The sequence below is a fragment of the Gallus gallus genome, chromosome 1 (genome assembly GCF_016699485.2).
Source record: "Gallus gallus isolate bGalGal1 chromosome 1, bGalGal1.mat.broiler.GRCg7b, whole genome shotgun sequence".
In the NCBI taxonomy this organism is placed as follows: Eukaryota; Metazoa; Chordata; class Aves; order Galliformes; family Phasianidae; genus Gallus; species Gallus gallus.
In genome coordinates, this window is record NC_052532.1 from 2025488 (window position 1) to 2050804 (window position 25317).

At 42.7% G+C, this 25317-nt stretch overlaps 1 protein-coding gene across 1 annotated transcript in view; it reads right to left on the reverse strand.

The window, feature by feature from the left end:
- Positions 1–25317, reverse strand: part of EXOC4 (exocyst complex component 4) — a gene marked incomplete at its 5' end in the record, with an annotated part of 409823 nt that overhangs the window by 65867 nt on the left and 318639 nt on the right. Inside the window, 1 exon segment of the mRNA NM_001199320.3 lies at positions 3567–3703. Coding sequence (NP_001186249.2) covers positions 3567–3703 — 137 coding nt within the window.

The following is a 25317-nucleotide window of genomic DNA, read 5'->3' on the forward strand; positions in this document are numbered from 1 at the left end:
GCTATTGCTTTTTGAAGTGGATGTCAAGGGAAGAGAGAAGGATGTCCATCTGGCTGCTATAGCAAGTTCCAAACTGAGATAGGTCTGCTTGCCTTTTTAGGGTCAGCTTTTTCCAACCCACACAGTTCTGTTTTTCTTCTTAACTTTTGGTGATGTTTTACTCATGGCACCATGAGCCATTGGAGTGCTTGGCAGATTTCTCCATTGCAATCAGTAGGATGCTTCAATGCTGGGACACTGCCACTGCTACACGGATCCCTTTGAATTATTTCCTTACTCTTTCCCATGGTTGCAACACCTCCTAATTTTTATTGACAGGCTGGTTTTATGTAACCACCTCCTCATTATGGAAAGTGTTAAATAAGTTGGAACATGCCCTGATCTCTGTTAGAAGCCCAGTTTTCCCCATCAATTGCAGACACCTTTTTCCCTTCCTTTTCTTTCTAACATCTCAGTCAGTTTTCAGCCTCCGTACCTTCTTATCAATGTCAACCTAATTCAAGTCCTCGAGTAAATTATCACAAGACAGGATGACATGTTTTAGTGCAGCTCAGAGTGCTTCCTTCCAAACACCCCCCATTCTCCCAAAGTCCTATGCAATTATTCCTGCTGCTGCAATAGGGTTACTTGCCACCACCAGTGCCATAATCAACTAATTAATTCACAGCTCAATGGGCCCAGAAAAATGCCATCTGTTTGTACCCAGCTCTCAGGAGTGGATAGGGAATAGGTGTAACTCTTGCACAGGTGATGGCACATGTGCAAGAGGGTTTGCTCCTCCACAGCTCAGTGAGTTTTAGCCAGAAAACATCTGCTGGTGGTTGTGGTCCCAGGTTGGCATCAGGGTTCCCCCAGGCTGGGAGCAGAGTGATGGGGAACATCTCTGGACACAGCTGGGGATCATAGATTTTCATTAGGTAAACATCTGTGCGCCACAGGGACTAAGTGGGCTCTGCTGAGTTGTGTCAGCAGTATTTGGGAATGAATTTTTCTCTTTCCATGGCCAAGGACATGTTGCCACGTTGAGCTCTTCTTGAATTGCTAAGATAAACTTTCTTCATAGATGATATTGAGAGAGTTGGGCACCTCCAGACAGTACAGCCATGTTTTGAGACCAATCTCTCTTTGGAGATGTCTCTTTTTACAGAGAGTCACTTAGGTGACTGAATTCAGATTCTCCAAACAGGGTGAAAAAAGCACAAGGAAATACTCATTCAATGGAGGCGGGGTGAAAAAAGATGGAGATGGGGTGAAAACCAGAACTCAACATTTGTAAACAGTCTGTGTCGAACTTCTTACAAACAGAAGACATCTCATTTAGCTCTGATTCAATACACTTCCAAAATTTGTCATCAATTAAAGCAAGAAAATCTGTAGTTGCTGCTTATACAAATGACCGATCCATTCACAATCAGCCCTGTTAGTTTTTGTATTCGCTAGACAATCAGAGCCAAGCAGAAATCAAACTTGAAATAGCTCAGCTCGGCGTTCTTTCATGCTGACGTCCTGATGGAGCTATCTGTGCTGCAAAGACTCCAAATGAAAGCATCTTCCTTTGAGGAGCCTGTATTTGAATACATTTAATCCATATTTTTTCCTATTCCCCTTCAGAAAACACATGCACATGGGAAGGGAACAAATGCCACGTGTACATCTTACATAAACCATCTCTCTGCCTTCCCAAATTCTTACTATTTTGACATCTCAAGAACAGATACACACCCCCTTCCTCCAATAGCTTTGCTTTAGGATACAGCTCTAAGGGGCTCATTCTGATTTTAAGCAGAATTCTAACTCCATCATTGTGAAGATTTATCCTTCTCAAACCCTGAAGGAAAACCGTGGTCAACGCTGAGCCGTAGAGATGCAATGTCCCTGCAGAGGGCATGCCGACCCCGTGCACTGAACTGCTCGCAGGGATAGCTGCTGTATTCCTCTGAATCATTTGAAATGTATATAGATTTCTATTTCAGTCAGTCATTTGCTAGCAGCAAAACTAGAACATTTCCTGTTTTTCCTCCTGCTGTAATCAGGATATTGCCAAATGAGGGCTGTCCTAATTACGCCTCAGCAGGTGCCAAAGCCAGGAATGGTATCAGGAAAGGAAGGAAGGAAGGACCTTTAAGTTCAAGCCAAAAAAATTACATCTATTGTCTGGCTCCAGTCAATGAAGTTTCATATAAAATATGAGCATTTTGGACAATGGCACAAGCATAGCTACCAATTTACACGCGCGCTCGGATGCCATTTAGCCCCCATATGTGCTCACTGCTATTGTTGGTGCTATTAATAATAATAATGAGCCCATACGCAGCCGCTCGCCAGATGAAGCTTCTTCTGAATGAAATCAGGCAATAGGAAATAATTTCTTAATGCTTTTGGTCAGAAAACACAAGGGGCTTTTTCAGCTTCCCCTGCTATCGCCAGCCTCAATTAGCTATTAAAGGAGATTATGTATAGCAGCTATTATAGTCCACATTGCCGCAGCATCTTTAGTGTCTTTCAATGCAAGTATTTATCCCCGCGGCGCGGGGCATGCTCCTGGCCCCTCTCTCCAGGGAGAGCCATTTTACAGATGGGCAGCTGAGATGTACATAGAATATGTTACTTAGTAATGGTTACCAAGGAAATCTATGGTAAAGTACCCAAAGGATTCAAACTCTGTGTCCCAGCCCTGTGCCCAGTGGGACCATACTGAGTTTAGCTTCCACACCATGGTTTGGGAAGCAGTTAGAGACAGATCCCCCCTGCCCCCCCCCCTCCAAAAAAAAAAAGATGAACAGGACAAAACAGAGCATATGATGACCCCTTAAAAGAGTAAATCTACAGGAAGGTTTTGGGCAAGTGCCACAAAACCCAGCATGTGATATATTTACATGGAGTGTTGTGGTTATGAATTTCTACACTGGCATGAGATCTGAATACTCAAATCTCTATATAACCAAAATACAGCTATTCTTTAAAAAAAAACCTGGGGGAACAGAGAATGGAATGATTCAAATAGAAAAAATTGACTTGCTTTACAACCAAGCAATAGCCATAGAGAATCACAGAATTATTAAGGTCGGAAAAGACCTCCAAGATCATTAAGTCCAACTGTTAGCCCACTGTACATCCCTTTATATTAGAGACGATGTCTTATGCTCTCCATCTACAACTTGAGGTCCACTTTTACCTGATTAAAAGCAAAGCCATGTTGTTTCTAAGCTCTGCTATCACCTACCAGGCACTGGAATGGGCTGCCCAGGAAGGTGGTTGAGACGCTGTCCCTCGAGATGCTGAAGAAACCTTTAGATGTTGCCTTAAGGGACATGATTTAGTGGGGTGGCAGGTGGATGGTTGAACTGGATGATCTTAGATATCTTTTCCAATCTTGGTGATGCTATGATTTAAAAAGCTTAAACCATAGGGTGATGTGTACAAAGTCATTGGGAAGTCAAAACTCTTCATATGGCAATGATCACTATTTCAGATTTCTAGAAGTAACTCCTTCCTACTCATGTCAGGAAGCAAAAGAAGATGAACAGTATCTCCAGCGTACATGGGTTTCTGATTCTGTTCTGTACCTGTAGGCAAGGGTGCAGGTGTCCTTGTACTCCTGGAGCTTCACACACACCATGTTGAGGAACTGATCCGAATAGGCACTCAAGTCGTGCATCAGGTTCATTAGGTCTTGAACAGTCTTCTCCACAATTACTGTGCTCTGGAAAAGAAAGAAAGAAAGGATTATGAATAGCCATATATCTTAATTTCAGCCTTCTCATGTTTTGCTAATTAGTGTGACCGATGTAACCATCCAGCTGATCCTCTGCCACTGAGCAGATGCTGGAAGAGTCCATGCCACCAAGTACCCTAAAACAGAACAAAAGAGGAGAAAGTAGAAACCACGTGAGAGGGGAAGAGGAATGGCTAAAGGGCTTGAATATCAGGTTGGGAAAAATCTGGCCCAGGACCAACAAAGCTCAATGAGATGAAACCTCAACAATCAGATGTTTGATCATAGCATCACAGAATCATAGAATCATTTGAGTCGGAAGGGACCCTTAAATGCCATCTAGTCCAACTCCCTTGCACTGAACAGGGACATCTACAGCTCAACCAGGTTGCTCAGAGCACCATCCAGCCTTATCCTGAGTGTTTCCAGGGATGGGATATCCAACACCTCTCTGGGCAACCTGTGCCAATCCTTCACTACTCTACACCCACTGCTCACATCTGTACAAGCTGCATGTGTTGGGGATAAGCATTCTGCCAGAGGCTGAGGGTTAAGCAGCACCTTGCAATCCTTTTGTTACTACAAACAGCTTTAATACAATCACAGGAAGAACCAGGTAAATCTGAAAATCAAAAACACTGTTCCATAGCCTACAGATGAGCAAGCTGAGACAGCCTGCAGGAGGAAGGAGGTACTGTGCATCTGATAACATCCAAGATTTATAGATCCCCATATGAATTTTGGGATTTCTGAGGCACCCCAAGGTGACTTGACTGCTGTATTTAATTTTGTTGCTATAAACAATACAGAAGGAAGGTTATCAAAATCCCAGTCTGATACAAATTGAATTAATATTAGGCTCAGTAGAATGAAGGGCTCCTCCTGAGCTAAGCACAAAGGCAAAGAAGGAGATTGAGGCATTGGGAGTTGTGCTTCATTTGAGAAATGTTGGACTGCAGTTACACTGGTGGCACGGAGGCTTGGAACTCAATGATATTTAAGGTCCCTTCAAACCTATGATTCTGTGATTCTGTGACTCCAGGAACTTCCAGAGAACATAAGCAGGAGGGAGATGGACTTTTTACACAGACTAATAGAGATACGTCAAGGGGAGATGGCTTTAAACTATAAGAAGGGGACATTTCGTTTAGATGTTAGGAAGAAATTCTTTACTTGGAGGCACTGAAACAGGTTGTCCAGAGAAGCTGTGGATGCCCCATTCCTGGAGGTGTTCGAGGCCAGGCTGGAAGGGGCCCTGGGCAGCCCGATCTGGTAGGTAGCAACCATGTTAACAGTAGCTGGTTGGAACTAGATGATCTTTAAGATTATAAAATCATTAAGGTAGGAAAAGACCACTAAGATCATCTAGTCCAACCATCAAGCCGTTTCCACCATGCACGCTAAACCAGGTCCCCAAGTGCCACCTCTCCATGTTTCTTGAACACCTCCAGGGATGATTACACCACCACCTCCCTGGACAGTCTGTTCCAATGCCTCATCACTCTTTCTGAGAAGAATTTTTTCATACAGTCACACTGGAACAGGTTGCCCAAGGAGGTTGTGGATGCCCCATCTCTGGAGGCATTGAAGGCCAGGCTGGATGTGGCTCTGGGCAGCCTGGTCTGGTGGCTGACGATCCTGCACATAGCACGGGGGTTGAAACAAGATGATAATTGTGGTCCTTTTAACCCAGGCCATTCTATGATTCTATGATTCTACGAATGGGAGCTGGTTTCAATCTGCTACATCAATATTTCATTGCGTAACTCAATATTTGAGAAAACAACAACTTAGAAAACCAAATACTGGATGTTAAAAGGGAGGGCATTGCTGGTTTCTATGCCATTTCTCCCATTTCCTCCTGTCTACAACAACATTAAAACCAGAGCCGAGTTCCTGCCAATATCTTGATTTTAGAATAAGGTCTTTTGATTTAATGAGAATATTAAGCTACTCGTATGACTTTAAAAGAGAAAAAAAAAAAGAAAGAAAAAAGAAAAAAAGGATAAAGAAAAGAGAATTACCATATGAAAGAAGACAGAACCAGATATGTAATGGCTATTTTTCTGAACCATTCTAACCTTTTCCTAAGCAATCCTGACACATCTGCATGTGTCTCTGGGGATGCTATGTATTAGGATGCATTAGGCCATGTTAATACAGCTGGATTCGTTAGCTGGGCCAGCATAGGATCTTCTAACACTCCGTGCAAGAAAATGAAAGGCAGCGCATGTATTATCAGAGAGTTACAATCCAGTTGCTGCTAACCCATCTGGATTCATTAACAGCAAATGGATATGATCAAAGCATAATTTTATGGCAAGGCACTTCAATGAACCCTTTTAAAGAAACCCACGCTAACAAGGAAACTCATCCGCAGAACAATATCCATCACCTCACACCTGAAAACACTGCGTGGTGCTGAATCCCAACACCACGCCGAGGGGATGATTCATTACTCTTACAGCACATGGGGGTGAAGGTTTTAAAAGGGTCTCACGGCTACTAAAAATAAGAAGAATTCCTTCGTACGACCTCCTGTCCGTTAGCTACTGCCAATGGGATATGATGAAACGGAACAGCGCCAGTCGTTATTAACATCATGGGTTTTGTCTTTCATGTGCTTTGCAAACATTTATCGCTGCTCCTTGATACAGCCCTTATTCTCAGTCGGACTGAAGCTTCAGATAATGTAAAGCAGCTCCAGGGCACGTATAATTTACGCGCTGACCGTACTGCTTTCATCGGCCCAAAATGATGGAGAGGAATATGCAGACCCAGAGGTATTAACCCCCATTTGACAGATGGGGCAGAAAAACAACAACAACAAAAAAAGAAACACATGATGGGATTTCCTTTTCTGTACTCACAACCTCCTCCTCTTGAAAATCCTTAATTCCCCAAGCCAAGGTTGCTCGCTGCTGAAACTCTTCCTCACTTTTGACTTGTGCATTCCACCTCAGGTTTAAAGTGCCTGAATTCCTCCACCCCGTGGGTCTAAAACCTCTTGGCTTGCCTGGGTCTCACTGAGTGAAGAGGAATTGTCTAGGGCTGCATCCAGGAAGGGTGCTCAGAAAATAATGCCTCCTAATAATCTCCACAGAAATGACAGCAGATACAAAGAGCACAAGAACAGAGTTAAATAGAGCAAATTCTCGGTTACAAAACACTCTTTTTCCACACAGTCTCCACTATCAGCTATGCATTTTCACCAGCCTGCATGCCACACTCATAACAATCTGCAACAGCGGAGGTGACCCAATGCCACTGTCACCACTGCTGAAATGCACCCCTCACTGTGCTCACATCCACTCTTTGGTCTCCATAAACATTCAGCAAGCATCAATGAGTATCAATGGGTGCAATTTTTTCTGCATGGAGGAATTCGATAACACCCCTTTGCTCCATACACATTTCCATGTCAGATGCCATTCCGTCTGCTGCCATCTATCACACGGGAACAAAATGCAAGGGGATATTGGTGGGAAGGTTCAACCTCTACTGCCATACTACCAACATCCACCTCTGATGAAACAGGAGGCACTATTTGCAGAGCAGACCTCATAGAATATATAACATAGTTAACAGGGAAGTAACAAAACATGCTAATTTCTAATGCTTTTCATTAAAACATGTGAAAAAGAGGGCAACAGAATCATAAAACTAGTGGGATGTTTGACCTTGATTTTTTGAAACTGATGCATCAGTCTGGTTTGATGGATGTGGCTGCAATTCTTAGTGAGCTCTCAAGGTGTTCATCAGAGATTTTTGATGAAGTTTTACTCTTCCCGTGCTTCATCCTTGAAAACTTGTTCACAAATGTGTGTGCTGCCAAAAGGTGATGATATGAATACGTGAATATGGTGTGACTGTGAAGCGAGGGATGTTTTCCTCTGGAAAGAGGGGGCTTACAGAAGTCTGGTAGAGAGACATGACTGTGTTGCTTGACAGGGGAAATGCTGCCATGCGTGCTGAGCTGGGCTGCATACGTCCCATGGGACTATGGGTTGGACATGCCTGTTCTACAGAAAGAGATCACTCAATATACAATGATGCAGATGGGGTTTCCAATGATCCCCATAGAAGATGCAAAGGTGCATGGCACAATAAAGCAGAAACCAGTGAGTTGCCAACACACAGGGAGTTTGAAGCAACAGCTCAACTCCACACAAACCTCCAGTTTTCAATCTGTTGCTCTGTTTCCTCTGACTTCCCAGTGAAGAGCAACAGATTACAGGAAAAATCTCCACCCTGAATAATTCTTTTCTGCATAAATCACAGCTTCTTCCAGGCCCATTCACTTGCAAACTCTTCATTGTCTTGCGGAAACAATGGTGAGGATGGGAATTTCCCTGTGCAGGGATGTCTTGAGCATATGATGGACTCTTAAAAAGGCAGCAGATGGAGGAAGAGACCTTGGCACTGCAGAGGTTGTCGATTATTAGTTTATTATTGCCCATCACTTAAATCTCCTTGAGATGCCTTGGCGGAGGAAGGCACCAGATGAGTGCAGGATGTGGCTGTCTCAAAGGAGAAAATAAATAAAGTCTAATCTAATTTTTGAGCTGGAGTGTAGCTGACACCCCACAATTTAAAAACTGCTACACAGAGCACAGCTGTAATTAAAGGCAGAGCAGGAGGGACAAAAGCTTTGCAAACCTCTTCAACCGCAGTGCTGACCCACAGCTCCGGGTTTGGGACCACTTCCAAAGTACAGTGGCGGTTTAACCTCACATCGATGCCTTGACATAAAACATTTACTTATGCTTTTTTTTTTTTTTTTTAATTACAGCTTCTCAGCTGCCCCCCGAGGACTTTTAATTCCTTTTCCCAATCATTATTCATCCTTCTTTCCTGGCACTGTGAAGGTACGTTCAGCAGGGGGCTCCAATGACCCACGCTGGGGCACTACTCATCAGGAAAGAGCTAAAAATATATAAACCAACACATGGAGGGAGGAAACCTATGCCTGTCCCAGCAGGAATCCATCATCCATACGGATTTGTTCTGCTCAAAGCTACTCTCACCTGTCTTGGGTGCTATATGCAGCGTCATCATCCACTGTGGTGACAAACTTCCCTATAGGTCCCTATGGCTTCCTCACATGGCCTCAGGGGCTCCAGCACCTTACAAAGCTAGGACACAAAATCATGGTTTGGGTTGGAAGGGACCTTTAAAGATCATCTAGTTCCAGCCTCACACTGTGGAAATGCCTTCCACTGTATGAGGGCACGTGATACATGGATTGACTTTTTTTCTGCTGTCTTTCTGCTTCATCTGATCTGCTTCCAGGCTTGAAGCTTGAATAGGGGTCAGAAGCTGCCCTGTATTTCCCTTAGCATAGAAAAAAACACGGGATAGCAAAGTGGACAGCAAGTTTTGAAGTCTGGTTCACCATCACTACTACACTCATGTATCTCAGGATCATAGAAATGTTGGGGTTGCAGGCACCTTCTATCCCTCCTCTTCTCCAACAAGGCCAATAGAGCTGTGCCCCACATCCAGGTGGGTTTGGAGATCTGCAGGGATTGAGTGCACCCTCAACTGACACCAAGTGCGGGGGAAATGCCAAGCTGTCTGAGGGTAGGAAGGCCTTACAGAGGGACCTGGACAGGTTGGATTGATGAGTTGAGGCTGATGGGATGAAGTTCAACAAGACCAAGTGCTGGGTCCTACTCTTTGGTCACAACAACCCCACACAGTGCTACAGCTTGGGGCAGATTGGCTGGAAAGCTGTGTGGAGGAAAAGGATCTGTCGGTGCTGGTTGACGCTCAGCTGAATGTGAGCCAGCAGTTGGCCCAGGTAGCCAAGAAAGCCAACATCATCCTGGCTTGTATCAGAAATTGTGCAGTCAGCAGGAGCAGGGAAGTGATCGTCCCCCTCTGCTCAGCTCTGGTGAGGCTGCACCTCGAGTACTGTGCTCAGTTTTGGGCCCTTCACTACAAGAAGGACATCGAGGCCAAACTGAAACCATCCCTGGAGATGTTCAAGAAAAATGGAGATGTAGCAGGGAGGGTCATGGTTAGTGGGCATGGTGGGGCTGGGGTTGGACTGGATGATCTGGGAGTTTTTATCCAACTTTAAAGATTCTATGATCCTACCTGAGATGCAGCGTTTAGGATCTAGGATTAATTTTATTATGACATTAATTATTATTAATATTATTCCAACTCCTATTGCTATTATATATTTCATTGTGATGTTTATAGAGACTGACAGGATTTCAGCAGCCGCGAGAGCTTCTCCACATTCACACCCAAGGCAAACAGCTCTGAAATGGGAGCCTCCTGCCTGAGCTGCCTCCCAACCCACGTCCCCCACCTGCGATTCTATCTCCTCCAGGCTGTGACCCGTGATGCTCCGCAGTGTTACGCTGCCAGTTGCAATTTAGTTACCCTGCTGTCAATTCATAACGCTTTATTACCCAGCAGGCGTGTGAAATGGAGCTCTGAGGCAATCTCCCAGCATGTGCTGTGCTTTACTGGTGTGGATAGGAAAGGGAGGGATCTGCTTAAATACCTGGACAGCATAATGAATGGCAATGGAGAGAAAATGGACAGAGATAAGAACACAAATGCATTCACTTCTTTTCTCCAAATTCTGGCAGTTGAAAAAACGTCCTGCAAGGCCAATGACATAACTATTCTCTCACCTCATTAGATGATGCTGATGTTGGATGATTAGGTGACGTTGGTGGAGTGAAGACATGGAAACCACTAAAAAGTGAGCTGGGAACCCAGCTTCCTGTGAATACTGCCACAGGTTGCTTGCTTAAGCCTACTTATGCCTGAATATGAATCCAGATAAGCTCCTGTGGGCAGGGGAACAGGTATGGACAAGGCAAGAGAGAGGGGTGCTCCCCAAGCTCCATCACTGCTGTGTAGAGACAACCTGCACCCCTACTTCTATACAGCAGTGCCCTCACTAAAACAGGAAAAAAACGACACCAAAACCCTCAACCAACATATATATATTTTTAGCTATCAGAGGGAAGATGATAGTCCAAATTGCCTGTTTTACTGATTAGTGGTTATTTCACACTGAGCGATAAGGGGGCTTTGCAATTTGTTTTCTTCTGTGGCACATCCAGGCTTTACAAAGGGCAGGAGTTTTTAGTATGTATCAATTCAAATACATGTTTAAACGCAGAACTCTTTTTACGGTCTCAAAATCTGATAGCCTGCTTTTCTCATACGGTATTTTTCTTTTTTTTTTCCAGCAAAATTCATTATTCCAGTATCAGTTCTACAGAATCCTGCTCGTTACTATGGTTATACTACATCCTACTACAACTTCCCTCCTAACTCTGAGGGATGTTTTTTAAATGATAGCTCTGCCTGTTTCTCTGCAGGTGATATCTGTCACCTCATGGGCATTGGGATTCTGAGGGACCCCAAGTATAGTATTTAAACACACAAGTCTCTATTGTACACAAGGTTAACATGAACTGCAGCCAACCCTGCCAAAGCACTACAAACACCAAATCAATCACAACCATTTAAAGCACCAAAAGAGAAGTCTGCCAGGAATACTTCCAAACTATGCTCTACATCAGTTTAAAAAAAGGGAAATGATACAGACACTGCAATTTCAACAAAAGCCTTTGCACTCTGAAAGCAAATGTGCCATTTCTGTGCCACGTGAGACCACATCACAAAGCTAGAGAAAACTGGAAGAGGAAGCACAGAGATTGTGGGTATTTCTGGATGAGATATTCTTTGTCCAAATTTGAGACAGGCTTTTCAGAGAATCATAAAAGTCAGAAAAGACCACGAAGATCATCTAGTCCAACTGTTGACCCATAACATCACGCTCACTCATAGAGTCAAAAGAATCACTCAGGTTGGAAAAGACTACCATGATTGCCAAGTCCAACCATCAACCCATCCCCACTATGCCCACTAGGCCATGTCCCCAGTTGCCACAACTACCCTTCTCTTGAACACCTCCAGGGATGGTGACTCCACCAACTCCTTGGGCAGCCTGTTCCAATGCCTCACCACTCTTTCTGAGATGATTTTTTTTCCCAATATCCAACCTTTGCTTCAGATTGCAAGAAGATGCTGCCTTAGAAAGATTTCCCCTGTTTTTGTTGAAATGAAGTCAGTCCTTACAGCATCACAGGTCAGACTCAGCCAGCACCAGCCTCTGTGTACTTTTATGCCATGCAGAACATGGTATTAACATCTGGGTTCTAATTCAGCTCTTCTTCCCACTAATTAGTGACCACTGCACACTGACACGCATACTCTACAGAGCCCAAACGAACTAGACTTGTTTATCATGACATTTCTGTTCAGACCTTTGCACAGAAAGAAGACAAAGGGCCTTTTTTTACCTCCTCACTGGCTGCGATAGGATCAGGATATTTTTCAAGCTCCTTATTTATTTTATTTAAGCCCTTTAAATCAGTATAAAAAGCCATAATGAGATCCAGCGGGATAGGATCTGAAGCGAGCTACTCCTTTTTAACATTGTAGGTAATTAACCACTTGAACAGCTTGCAACTGTGTGTGCTGGATTCTTCATCTCTAAAAGGCTCTAAATCAAGCACAGGAGCTTTTCTGTAAGATAGGCCACATCCAAACAGGAGTTATGGACTTGATGCAGAAATTTCTGGGTGAACTGTGGCTGATTATACAGGATGCATTCTGTCTGAATTTGAGCTCAAATAAATCCCATGGGAAAAGATGGCCGTGTTCTCCTGTTTAACAAGAGAACAAAACCACCTTGACAGTCCAGAAGCTCTGAAACAAGCATCTAAGAGCAGTGACATTTTCTTCTCCAGTACTGGTAATGCAAATCTGCCCCCAAAAATGAGACCATAATCATTCAGATCTCTGAAATTCCTCACAAAACAGAAATTCCTGGCACATTAACTCTTAACCAATGCCCAGGTGCTTGGCAGCATGGCAACAAAATTCAGCAGGTCCATCCTGCTGGAGATGGACCATTGGCAGAAGGTACCGAGATCCTCTGCCACCAAAAATCAGAGTGCTGGAAGTATCTGCTTGGGAAGACGTCTTTCCATAGACTTCAGAGAAACATGCATCTCCGACACCAACCAGTCTGGTATTACAGCACTGTTATGAGCAGGAGATATTAAAGTTAACGCTTGGGTAAGGATTTCCTTCCATTTGTTCCCACCACACATCTACACATGCAGCACAGGAGCCAAGAGGAGAAGGAAACATAAGGTTGCACAGAGGGGAAAGTTCGTGAAAGTCCATCTCCCAGCCTTTAGATTGCTCTCCCATCAGAGGCACTGGCACTTGAGACATTTAAATCTTCACCAAATGCTACAGGAGTAATTGCATAATAAGGAATACTGCTGCCTTGGCAGGGAGATGGACTGGATAACTTAATAGGTCTTTTGTATCTCTCACTTCTCTGATCCCGCTGAGTTCTGTAGCTATTATTAAAGACATTTTTTAAGGTATTTTAATTTACTTCTCTAAATGGATTTCTATTCATTCACTCCCACCAAGTGAATGTTGTCAGAGACATTAGCAGCATGATAAAATAGCTGTAGCTTCATGCTGGTTTTAATGTGTTACATACATAAGGAAAGTCATTAGCTCTTGCCCTTTAATATACCCTCTTTACCGCTGCGCAACTGTTTATCACTCAAAAGTGCCAGGCACAGACCATGCCCTTCCTTTATTAATCAATATACATTTGTGCAAGGCTGCAATGAAAAGGAATAACATTCAGTCATTTCGAGCACAGATTGTACTGCAGGAGCTCAAAAGCCGGTCCCTGACATTTTCATCCACCCTGAACATCCCAGAAGTGGCTCTTCGTATTTTGCACAACTCTTCCAATTACAGGTAAACCTGTGGCAAGGTGGAGATTTATTTCCAAAGCACTGAGTGGCAGCTTTCCTTCTCCTTTGTAATATCTGTTCTAGAACATCATTAGCAGCCTGCAACGCGATACAAATTGAACCCAGACCAGCAAATTAATGACGCTCAGAAGTAGGGCATCAATTCTGGAAGCGGAGCAAAACTCATTTTTTAAATAAATGTTTTCATATGGTTAGCCCAGTTTGGAGAATAAGAGCCATCTGTATTATTTTTATGAATACTCTGTCTGCTTGGAGGTCTGTTCTCTTCAATCCGGGAGCCCCAATATTAGAAGAGCTTTAATGTAAAAAAAACTTTATTGCTGGAGAGGAAGAGCATATGTGAAGGAGAGATGCTCCTGGGCAGACCATGATGCAGAACAACCCGAAAGAACAGAAGGGAATAGAATAGGACTGAGCCCCAGAAAGAAGATACTGTGCCTCTGGATTTATGTTGCACATGTGGACACCAATGCGAAGACATATTCACATACAGCATAAATGTGATATAAGAATAAGATAGAAGAAGGTAACATCCAATATAGGGTGAGTCCCAGAAGGCAGAAATGGCTCAAACATCACCTAAGAGCACTGTATTTCATGCTTCTGTTCACTGAGCCTCTTATTCTTCATTAACCAACAACAATCAATAAGATAACTGGGAATAATAATTGGGAACTCTGTATTTTTGAATACGTTCCCAAATACTCCCACAGGCCACCTACCAGCAATGAACTTGAGATGGATTTCTGCAACTCCGCAGCTACATTTTTGCTAAAACCCTTACTATATTTGTTTCAGGGAGAACTTGTTGCCTTGTGCAATGCAGCCTGAGCATGCAGGCCTGGGCATTATCATTGACAGCTGTGATTGATGGGCTGCATCAACAGCCACTGGCTCCCGGAGAGCTACCATCAAGTTGGAGCTATTGGATTCTGCTAAGGTTGAATTTCATTTTAAAGAGGAAAAAAAAAAGTCTTTCTAAGGGGAATTTACATGCTAGTGCACTCAAACAAGGAGTGTCACAGAGGACTGGAGGATGACAATTTGGTTTCATTTAGAGTGGGTGAAATCATAACCTTTTCCATATTCCCTCTAGAACTGACCGGAGCCGAAACACATTTATATACAAAAATGACCTCTGCCTGTCTCAGTGGTTAGGAAACCAAAAGCAAGGAGTAAAATGTTTCACCTATATCATTCAATCAGCAGAAGGACTCAGACTTGGATGTCCTACTGTGCATGTCAATGGTTTAACCGATGTACTATCCTGACCAAGAGAGACATTGGACTCTTCAGACCCTATTTCTTTTGCTTTTCTGAATTTCAAACAAATATATTGATGGGATGGGATGGATAAATAAGAAATCAGCAAAAAAAAATACCTTCCAAACACCTCCAGACATAACCATAGTGGAGCTGACATCTACAGTGGAAAGCTTCCCATGCTCATCATTCCACGTACAGTTTAGTAACTATTCCAGGTACAACTTAGCAACTGAAAAGCAGAGCTATTATGAATTGAGTTGCATTATATTCAAGGTAGAAACACATACACACACAGAAAAGAAAATCAAAATATCCTCAGTTTTGTGAAATCTTGATTTTGTAAAACTTCAACGTTTGTGAATAGCTTAAGTAGTTGGAAACTACAACTGGATCAGTTTTATCTTCCCATGCAAAAACTTCATCCATTCATTTATTCTCCTTGTTTATGTTTCTGCATCTACTCTTGGCACATTAGCAAGGCTTGATTTGACCACTTAAGGGTGGCTCAGGGTGCCCTGGGTGCCTCTCAGTCCAGCGTGGGCCCAAAAGGGGAGATAAAACATTAAGCGCTTTGCCCGAAGAGCATGGGGAGGAGAAAACTCTTACATTGCACTTGACAGCATCACTTGTGATTTATTCAATAAATTAAGTCTTGTGTTCTACGCATCAAAGACTAAGGAGATCACAGTTCTGTCCCTGGATGTCTCCAAAGGATTATTTTGAAATTCCTCATGCATGGAGATTGAGAGCAGATCGCTCAAAGTATCCGACAGTTTGTATTAACATCACATTAATCAAAAGTGAGTGACCACACAAAAACCCTGGTGATTCGGGTCTGACAAACCCTTCTGCTCAAGAGATGGGAAAAAAGACAATGCTAGCCTTTGATTCATGCAAACAGAAGCAGCGACTGCAATGAGGCTTGGTGCAAAATTTGAGCAAGGTGAAAAATTTAACCATTACTGAAACACCATTTTCTTCTGCTTGAATACAGCTATTTGCCTTTTCTTTATTCAGACTCCAGGTGGCGACAGGTTCACAAGTGGGACCATTTCTGAAGCAGAATGCTTTCAAGGATGGAAGCTGAGACAGTCATATATATATATGCCATACTTTCTAGGAAACAGCAAGGTACTGGGGAAGTGTTGTGAGTCTACAGAGCACTTCCCCTTCTTGACCATCTTCAGTGGGAGCTGGACTGAATGACCTTCATGGGTTCCTTCCAACTCAAATGACTGTATGTAAGGTTGGCTGTACCAGAGTAAGACAGCATGAAGAAATGGGATCACTCAAATGTCTGCAGAGAATCTCATATAGATAGAGCACAGCCACAGAAAATCTTACCACCCTGTCCTCATGGAGAGTGATGGAAAAGGAAAAGCTTTGGTAGAACTCCACTTAACACCTTCCAACATAAAACAAGGCCTGGAGGGGGGCCAAGCTCTGCAATAAATATTTGTATTAGGAACCAGATGCACCTTTTGCTCACACTATAAAGTCAAACATTGTGTTTTGACAAATGCTCCTACAGATAAACCCTGAATTACACGTGTCAGGGGAAGTCTTATTTCCTCCACCTTTGTCCTCTTCCTTTCACAACCACAGTACACATGGTGACAAAACCTCAGCTACACCGCTGTGGTATTTCATCATGATCAGCCCAGAGACCTGTGCTTACATCTGAAAAAACCAAACACTTAAAAGTCATCTAGTCCAACTGCCCTGCATTGGACAGGGACATCTACAGCTCGGTCAGGTTGCTCAAAGCCCCATCCAGACTCATCTTGAATGTCTCCAAGGATGGGATGTCCACCACCTCTCTGGGCAACACATTCCAATGCCTTACCATCCTTACTGTAAAAAAGCTCTCTGCTTATAACTCAGGATTTTCATCATAGTAAAGATACAAAAAGCTCTTCGTGACCACAGAATCCTGCTTCCAAAACACAGCTAAAAGGGCAGCAAAAAAGTCCTCATCTTTTCCTTCAAGTTCCATTCCAGAAGGGGGAAAAAAAAACAACAAATGGGGAAACGAAAGACCCACTGGGTCAACTCATTACGAGAGATGTCTAATAACAGTGGAGATACCATTGTTCAATTGCCAGTCAGAGCGGGCAGAGCAGTAATGAGCAGTCCTGCTCAGCAAATGGTCTAGATGATACTATAGATCTCCTCTTCCCATCTCTAACTTGTGTATCATTTCCTGACAGTCCCATCTCCCCTTCAGAGCAGATGGCTCCCTATAGTACATCTTTAAGAGACCTCCCAGGCATTTATGGATGGCAGAGAATGAGCATTTTGTTTTATCATTTGCTCATACATTATTTTCCCCATGCTAATGACAGGCAAGTTATTGTCCTGTGAATAAACCCATTTAGGCCTCGCAATATTGGCTGCAAGTAAGGAGAGGGAGCAGAGGAAGCCAAACTTGGCACCAGCAGAGCACAGATACAGTCATCCACAAAACATTCATCTATTAACCAAACAGCAGCATTTCCAAACTCAGCAGGGTCACAGCGGAGCCCTGCTGGGAAACAGAAATTAGCTCTGAATGGAGATAATTTGTCTCTCGAATGTTGTCATATTTGCAAGATCTCTCTGGCAACGCCATGCTGCTGCAAGGAGCGATATCCCTGACAAGTGAACCAGAGGAAATGCAGGCTCTATCAGGAAGCCAGGTGGCACTCATGATCACTTGTGTACCATCCTTTTTGCCTCTGGGGGTGGTGTTTGGAATGCAGAGAGAGTGGGGAAAAAATCTGTTTGTGACATCAAGATGTTGTAGCAATTAATGGCCGCAGATCTGCCTCACATCCCTGTAGGATGAGCAAATTAAAGCACTCCAGTTAGCTGCTGGCTTGTTTTTTTGTTCCATTCCAGGACAGGAGAAATATTTTTCTTCTTATCTGGTCGAAGCCATTGAGGCCTTGTGCGATGGGGAGTGTAGCATTGGTGTAGCTGAAGCACTTGAAGCATTTTGGAAAAGGAGTGGCTTTTCCTTTGAGACATCTTTGAAGTAAAATCAGTAGGACCCTGAAGTACAATAGCAGGGAGTTCGTATGAGGAAGGAATCACTGGGCCTGTGACCAGGCAAAAAAGATGGGAAATGTAATCTTTAGTGCTTAAACATGACCAGAGGGCTGGTGCACCTCTCCTGTGAAAAAAGGTTGAAGGTGTCAGGCTTGTTTAGCTTGGAGAAGAGAAGGCTCTGAAGAGATGCCACTGTGGCCTTCAAGCACTTGAAGGAAGGGGAGCAACTTTTTACATGGTCTAATAGTGATACAATAAAGGGGAATGGCTTTAAACTAAGAGAGGGGAAATTCAGGCTAGATGCTAGGAAGAAATTCTTTACTCAGAGGGTGGTGATGCACTGGAACAGGTTGTCCAGAGAGGCTGTGGATGTCCCATCCCTGGAGGTGTTCAAAGCCAGGCTGGATGCAGCCCTGGGCAGCCTGAGCTGGTGGGGGGCAACCCTGTCCATGGCAGGGGGTTGGAACTGGATGTGGGCTTTAGGTCCCTTCCATCTCAAAACATTCTATGATAATATGAAATGTGGAGATGTGTTCCTGCAACAACACATCCTTCTGCTTTTATGCATCGTCCATCCAAGAAGCACAAAGCAAGCTGATGAATGCGGCTGTGGCATCTTTCTGAATGGAATTTCCTCGCTTCATAGATGAGAAAACAGAGCACAGAAATGTTTGAAGGCCCCTTGGAAGCAGTGTGAGAAAGCAGTAATTACCATGACAGAGCCTGTGCTAAAGAATATAATGCCCTGTGTTCCTTTCTTGACAGCACATTCAGTGGATCCCACCAGGCATCAGTCACTCCTTCTCAACATGTGGAGGATGCAGAAGGCTGAAACTGAGAGGCAGTGCTAACAAATACAAGGGTTTCCCCTTTACACAAACAACAGACCATGTACCCTTGAGAAATGTAGTTTACTGGCCCAAGTGTTCACAAGTTTTCTTCTCTCAATAGAATCATTGCCTGTTGCCGCAGAGCACCATATCTGGAAAAGGCAGGAATTCTTTCATTAAATATGCAACTGTTTTTCATATATATATTGGTAAATTCTGAACTTCCACTTCAAGAGAAACCAACATCTGGAGGATTATTCATGAATGGCAGCAGGAATGAAACCTTGTACTGTAAGACTTGTGCTCTTAAAAATCACCACCGTGGCCTTCCTGGGCTGCAAAGATGCTTTCCTTTTTGCCTTTCTACAGTGAAGGTTGCTCTGATGCTGGATCACACAATAACACACAGGAAAAATATTATTCTATCACCACATTTCAGACTGTCTGAGAATGCCAATGTCCTGTGTTAATTCAGCATCGTGATGGGCAACTGTGAATTGAATCAGGAAGCACTGGTGACACAGCAGAGATATTTGTAGTCCTGCCCATATAGTCTTACTGTACTTCATCAAAGGGTGTCACATCTAGAATAGATGCCCTTTCTCACTCTCTCTTACTTGTTTCTAAGCCGTGAACAAGGAGAGCGAAGAACTGGTTCAGTGCAAATAGCCAAGACTATGAAGTCAGCCCCACCTGGGAGCCCAGGCTGAAAGAGAATCTGCATAGCATGTTTGACACCCAATGTCACCTAATGTTACATGAATCTCTTCCTCTCTCCTGTGTCCCCTTCTCCCATGAGTCATCACATTCACTGAAACAGTTGAGGAATCTAAGGTGGGAAAGTGTTTTCTGATGGACACTGAGGAACAGACAAGTGCTCAAAGCAATCTTGAGTAGTTCAGCTATTGGGAAAATCAATCATTCCTTAACACTGAAAGTCCTACCATTTATTGTTGCTAAGACCATGTTTTTGAGAAAGAAGATAGAAATTATTTATAATAAGCATGACTCCTTTTAAAAAATCTTCTACTTTCCAGCAGAAAGGCTGACTGCCTCTGAGCAGACCCATCTATAGATACCTCCAAACTACCTACACCAGTGTAGCCCAAAGGGAAATACAGCAAAGCTCAAGTGGACCAAATTCAGTAGCCTGTATGATCCCTGGCTATCAGTTATGCTAGAATTCAGAAGGATGGTATAGCACTAAAGAAACACTACTTTGAAGGCAGACATAGTATGTTTCTGAGAAGTGATTACATGATGCTGTGCATCTGACAGCAAAGACCATGACTTCATGACCCTTCCAAATCCAGCCTGGAGGAAAAAATACCAGACCTATTTGCACAACTTGCTGAACTCTAACAACTGGCAATTCAAAACTGAAACAAGCAAACAGTTTTTATTCTATGTGTAATGAGAGTGTGATTAGATTCGGCAACAGGAGGTATCAGCAAGGCACATGTTTCAACAGGGCCAACCGTTTACACATCTATCAAAGCAATCCAGAGCTGTCAGACTTAATGTGATTTGGAAAGAATATTGCACGCAGCATGTAGGGATTGAGCTGAACTATCAGAGACCACGAAGAAACCTAATGAATAGGGAAGATTCTCCTTGATCTGTTTTTTATTTTATTTTATTTTTTCTTTCTTTCTTTCTTCTTTTTTTTCCCAGCACTCAATAGCACTTCTTGTTGACCATTTCAAGATGGAAAAGAAGAATGGCTAAGTCTCCTTATGATTCCCATATTTCTACCTCTGGGAGAGACTAATCAGATACCAAGCCCCCAGATCTTTACAATACCACTTTTGCCATGCAACCATACCTGTTCAACAACTGAACTCAAAAATAATTTTAGATCTGAGGCTTAAGATGAGTGAGGAGGAGGACACCAATCCAACCACCTCCAAAACGGGATATACAACCCTGATTTCTGAGGAGCTGTGTCCTGCTCCCATCAGTGCACATGGCAGCGTGGATCTTACCAAAATCCTCATGGGCTGAGAGAGAAGAAGTCATGGACTAAAATCACTCCACTAAAGAGCACAACCTAGGGGCATCTCACCTACCTGTGAATCTGCACCTGCACATTCACAGAATTCAGATAAACTGATATCTAGGTTACGGCTGCTTGAAAATATCATGTGAAAACTACAGCTTTTCAGCAACTGATTCACAGGCAGTTCTGATATCCTCACCTTTCCAGCAACAGCCATCAAACGGAGGGGGCAGATGGCTTGGGGCAGGAACTTGTTCAGCCATATAATTTTAATTTGCTGCCACATGTTTAGTAGGGCTCTCAGAAGATGCTGGCCCAATCTGCACTGTCATAACCAACCATGACTGTTAACACTCATGGCAAGTAATATAAGAAGATATAAAGACCTTTTTTTTTTTTTTTCCTGAATAAAGTTAGAATGGTGGAAAATGTGAGAAGCTCTGCTGCCTGTGAGATTATATTGGGCAGAAACCACTGTTGTGGGAAATACACCTGAGTCAACTATGCTTTCTAAAAGAGTAAGAAAAAAAAAGGAGAAAAAACACAGAGGTATCAATATAATAGACTTACAGCTTGCTTTAACCTTTCTCATTACCTCACTTCAGCAGGGTACACCAGGCCAGTCAGATACGTGGGTGATTTCATACTAGGGTAAAGTGATGGCTCGTGTGCTCTAACAAGCCAGAATGTGTCTCTGAGTCCCCTGAAGTCCTCCTGAATATATTTTTTTCACATCTGGAGACTCCCTGGGTGATACTGGGGCTCCCTTGAGGATATGAGGTTGCCCTACTCTCATTGGGACCTCCTGGCTGCTCCTTCTGTTATGTTACTTGAGCTCTGAGGCACGGTAATAAACGTACTTGGCAAACACAAACAAAATCCACATCAAATGCCTTTTTTGTTTGTTTGCTGGTAACAAAATCAGAAGCACGGAAAGCAAAACATTACCTCATCTCACACAGTGTTACCAGTCTCATAAAATGTTTTCAAACAGCTGCGCAGAAATTTCATCTGCATGTTAATAAATACATTAAAAATAATCACTCAGAACAACACAATTCTGAAAACCCAGCTCTGTAATTCTGTGGTTACACAACATGTGGCCACATTAACTACAACACATTCAATCTTCTTTTTCTGATATGGTTGACTTAAATGTGAAGGATGTATAAGAGACATGGAAATCTCATTATCCCTGTGTTAAATGAATACGGATGCAAGCACTCACAAATATAATACTTATAAACATGTTTTGGGCAAACGTTTGCTTGGCATGTACTGCCTGGTTCATTCACCATCATCTGCCAACACACCTTACCCTTGAGCTACAGATCTTCAATTACTAGCATCTTGAGCTGTTCCAGTAGACACCGACTTAAGCCTTGAAGCTTTGCATCTTCCCTAGCTCCCTCTCTGCAAGGTACTAATACCAACATGCCACGAGCCACCATATTTTGCTGATTGATTTTTAAAATTGCTACTTTATGACTCCTCAAAGTAGATGTCATGGTATTAGAAAGTTTCTTATTGCTTGAAACCTCTTTTTTTTTTTTTTTTTTTTGGCAAGCCCTCAACATTCAGGCTTTTGAGCCATCCCTGGAATTTCTTTATCGTGCGGAAGACTCAAATGGACAGTTATAAACTGGGCTGCAACCCATCATTTATAGAAATACATAATCCCTTCTACTCTCTCCCTTAGCCTCAAATCTCACTCTTCAAATCTTTCATCTCCATTCCAGGAACTGTGTAGACCCATGGCCATCAGCAGCGCATACAGGCTCTACCATTTCTTGATGCTGGTGACGCATAAAGCTGCTCATGAATGCTGGACACTTGGATGAATCCAAACGTTTGCCTCCACAGACCCTCTCAGATAAGTAAAATCCCAGAATAAACTCTGAATAAAGAAAGTGAGGGTTTCACCCTGTGCTGTGACCCTGCATGTACTGCACACAACCAATTTATAACAGACAACCAAGAAAAATGCTGGCAATCCATTTCCAGGAAACGACACAAGAGGTTTAGAAGAAAGTATGCTTTTACTGACCAATTTCCATTGGCCTTCCCTAAATACTTCCACCATCTATTTAATAATTTGCCTTGCCAAGGATATCTACTTTAGAAGACAGCAGAAAAGGTGTCTGAGCATTTTTTCTGCAATGGACTGGAAATATAAACATATTTTTAAATGTTCATGCATTTTGTTCTTACAGCAGTTCACTAAAGTTGGTTGAAAAGCAATTACAGTATTCAAGTTTCTCTGCTCTTTCTGTTTTCATTTTCCTTTAATAAGAGAGCGGTACACAACAATAAATGAGGAAGGATGCTGGAGGCTTCGTGTGATCCCAAATTGATAGGAAAGCAAAGAGAGAGCAGACATAGAATTGTACAGTTCTGATTGAAGATAAGATCATAAATGTGAAAAATACTTCTAATTGTGACACGACTGATATCTTTATCATAATAAAGATTATTAAAACAGGCAACTCTTAAATGCAAATGCCTTTTTATGTGATTAAATGAAAAGTAATTTGGGGGCATGAACTAATGCTCATTATAAATGATCTTTATGTTTAATTACTGCAATGATATGGCTGCAGCAAGCAGCTGTGGACTTAATTGTTGTCTGACACGAGGTGGGAGGAGAGTCAGAGCAAATACCTTGGACGGCTTAAGTTATGTTCTAGAGCAGATGTTCTCATCAAAAGTCAACCAGCATAAGGCTGTCAGCTCCCAAATAATGTCCTTCTGCATTCATATCCATCTCTGGAAATTTTCCTCTATTATTCCCCATGGCCTCTTCACCTGTGGATATGAAATCTCCAAAAGCAAAGACTTAAGAGCAGTTGCCCAAGATTCTGCCACATTTTTTTTCCCACATTAGACTTTGTCTACATGGACTAACTCCATGAAACCACAAGGGGCCATCAGAATATCAACCTAAAAGAAAATCAGCTCTTTTTTTTTTTCTCAGCAATGGATGCAACTCAAAGTCAGCACCTTGAGTTGGATGTTAAAAAAAATAAGCAAACAAGTTGATTTTGACCCAAGCTTGTATGACAAACAGAGCTGTCAAGCTGCTCTGTAAATACCTGCTCCTTGCCTCTGCTGGCATGAACTTTTCAACTGGCTGTTTCTGACTCTCCTTCCATTTCTCCCTCCAATCCAGTGAATGCTATCTTACAACATGGACCCAAAGCTGAGTTTTGGAAGTCTCTTAAAAGTGCTGAATATGCAAAACATATCAATGGTGGGGATGGGAATGAAGCAGCTTCCTATGCCAGAGATGCTCTGCTCCTTGCCAGCCACTACACCACTGCCTTCTCACCTATTGACTTCTGCTCTGGTAAAAAAAAAAACACATCTTGAACATATCATTTATTTGCCAGCAGAATGGTTTCGGGACTTCTGAGACTTCCTATGCATGGAAAATCTCCCTGTTGGCTAACCAAGCCATCCTCACCTTCAATTCTATTACTTGAAGCAAGAAATGATGTAACTAAAAGAAGCCAAGTGAGGAATGATCTATAAATAACCTTCAATTATTGCACTGCTACAAGGTATAACCAGTCACTGGGGCTTTAGAGGAGGAAAAGAGGAAGGGAAGAGGCAATGATACGTACCACCTGCAAAAGCAAGCTGTAGAGTACTGATCTGGTACTGGTCGTTGAGGTTGGTGTGGATATACTGGTTGGTGGAGTCAGACTAGACTTATTTCCTCGAGGCCACTCTATGCCTTCAAGAGCTGTTTGATTATTAAGAGCAAAGCAAAAGTGCAAAAGGGAATAAACCTGGAAGCAAAAATGCAAAGTCTGCCGAGGAGCTTGTTTTTCTCCGCTGCAGTAAACTCACAAGGAGATGTCATTATTTCATTACATCAATTTCAACACTTGCTCATCTATTAGGAGAAAAACATTTAAAATAATTTTCCTCATCAGAGAGAAAACAACCTCTCTTATTACCTAAAGATGGATCAGAGCAAAATGATACAAGGTGGAAACATACTTTGACAGAGAGAAGCCAAGCTGGTAGCCCTGCAAAAACACCAAAAAGGGATTTTGGGGAACAGTCTGGAAGAAAGGCACGTGGCATAGAAGCAACTCAAAGACGAAGCTCAACGTCCCATAAATATTATATGTACAAAAATCATAGAATACATAAATGAATACATGTGTACGAGCACCAAACCTGCTGGAGTTCAAGAAGTGTTTGGACAATGCCATCAGACATAGGCTTTAATGTTTAGGTGGCCCTGTGTGAAGCTGGGAGTTGGACTTGATGATCCTAGGGTCCCTTCCAATTGGGAATATTCTCTGATTTGATGTGTATTTTAAACCATTTTTGGAGAGTTTTGTGCTATTGCAGATCTGGCATCATTGTTTGAGCTGTGCCCAACACTTTTCCTTTCTAATGCAAGCATAAAAGAGCATAAAGCACTAACTTACAGAGCTGCACATCAGCCATGAATTTGTGCTTTCTTGGCTCCACTAGGGCTATTTCTTTCTATTTCTTTTCTTTTTAATGCTGTGCAAACGTGTAGGTCTGAAACCAACATTCAGAAAAAAAAGAATCGAAGGTGCTGATAAATGCCTTCCTCTCTTTAAAGCTGTATTGTTTAATGCTCGAGAG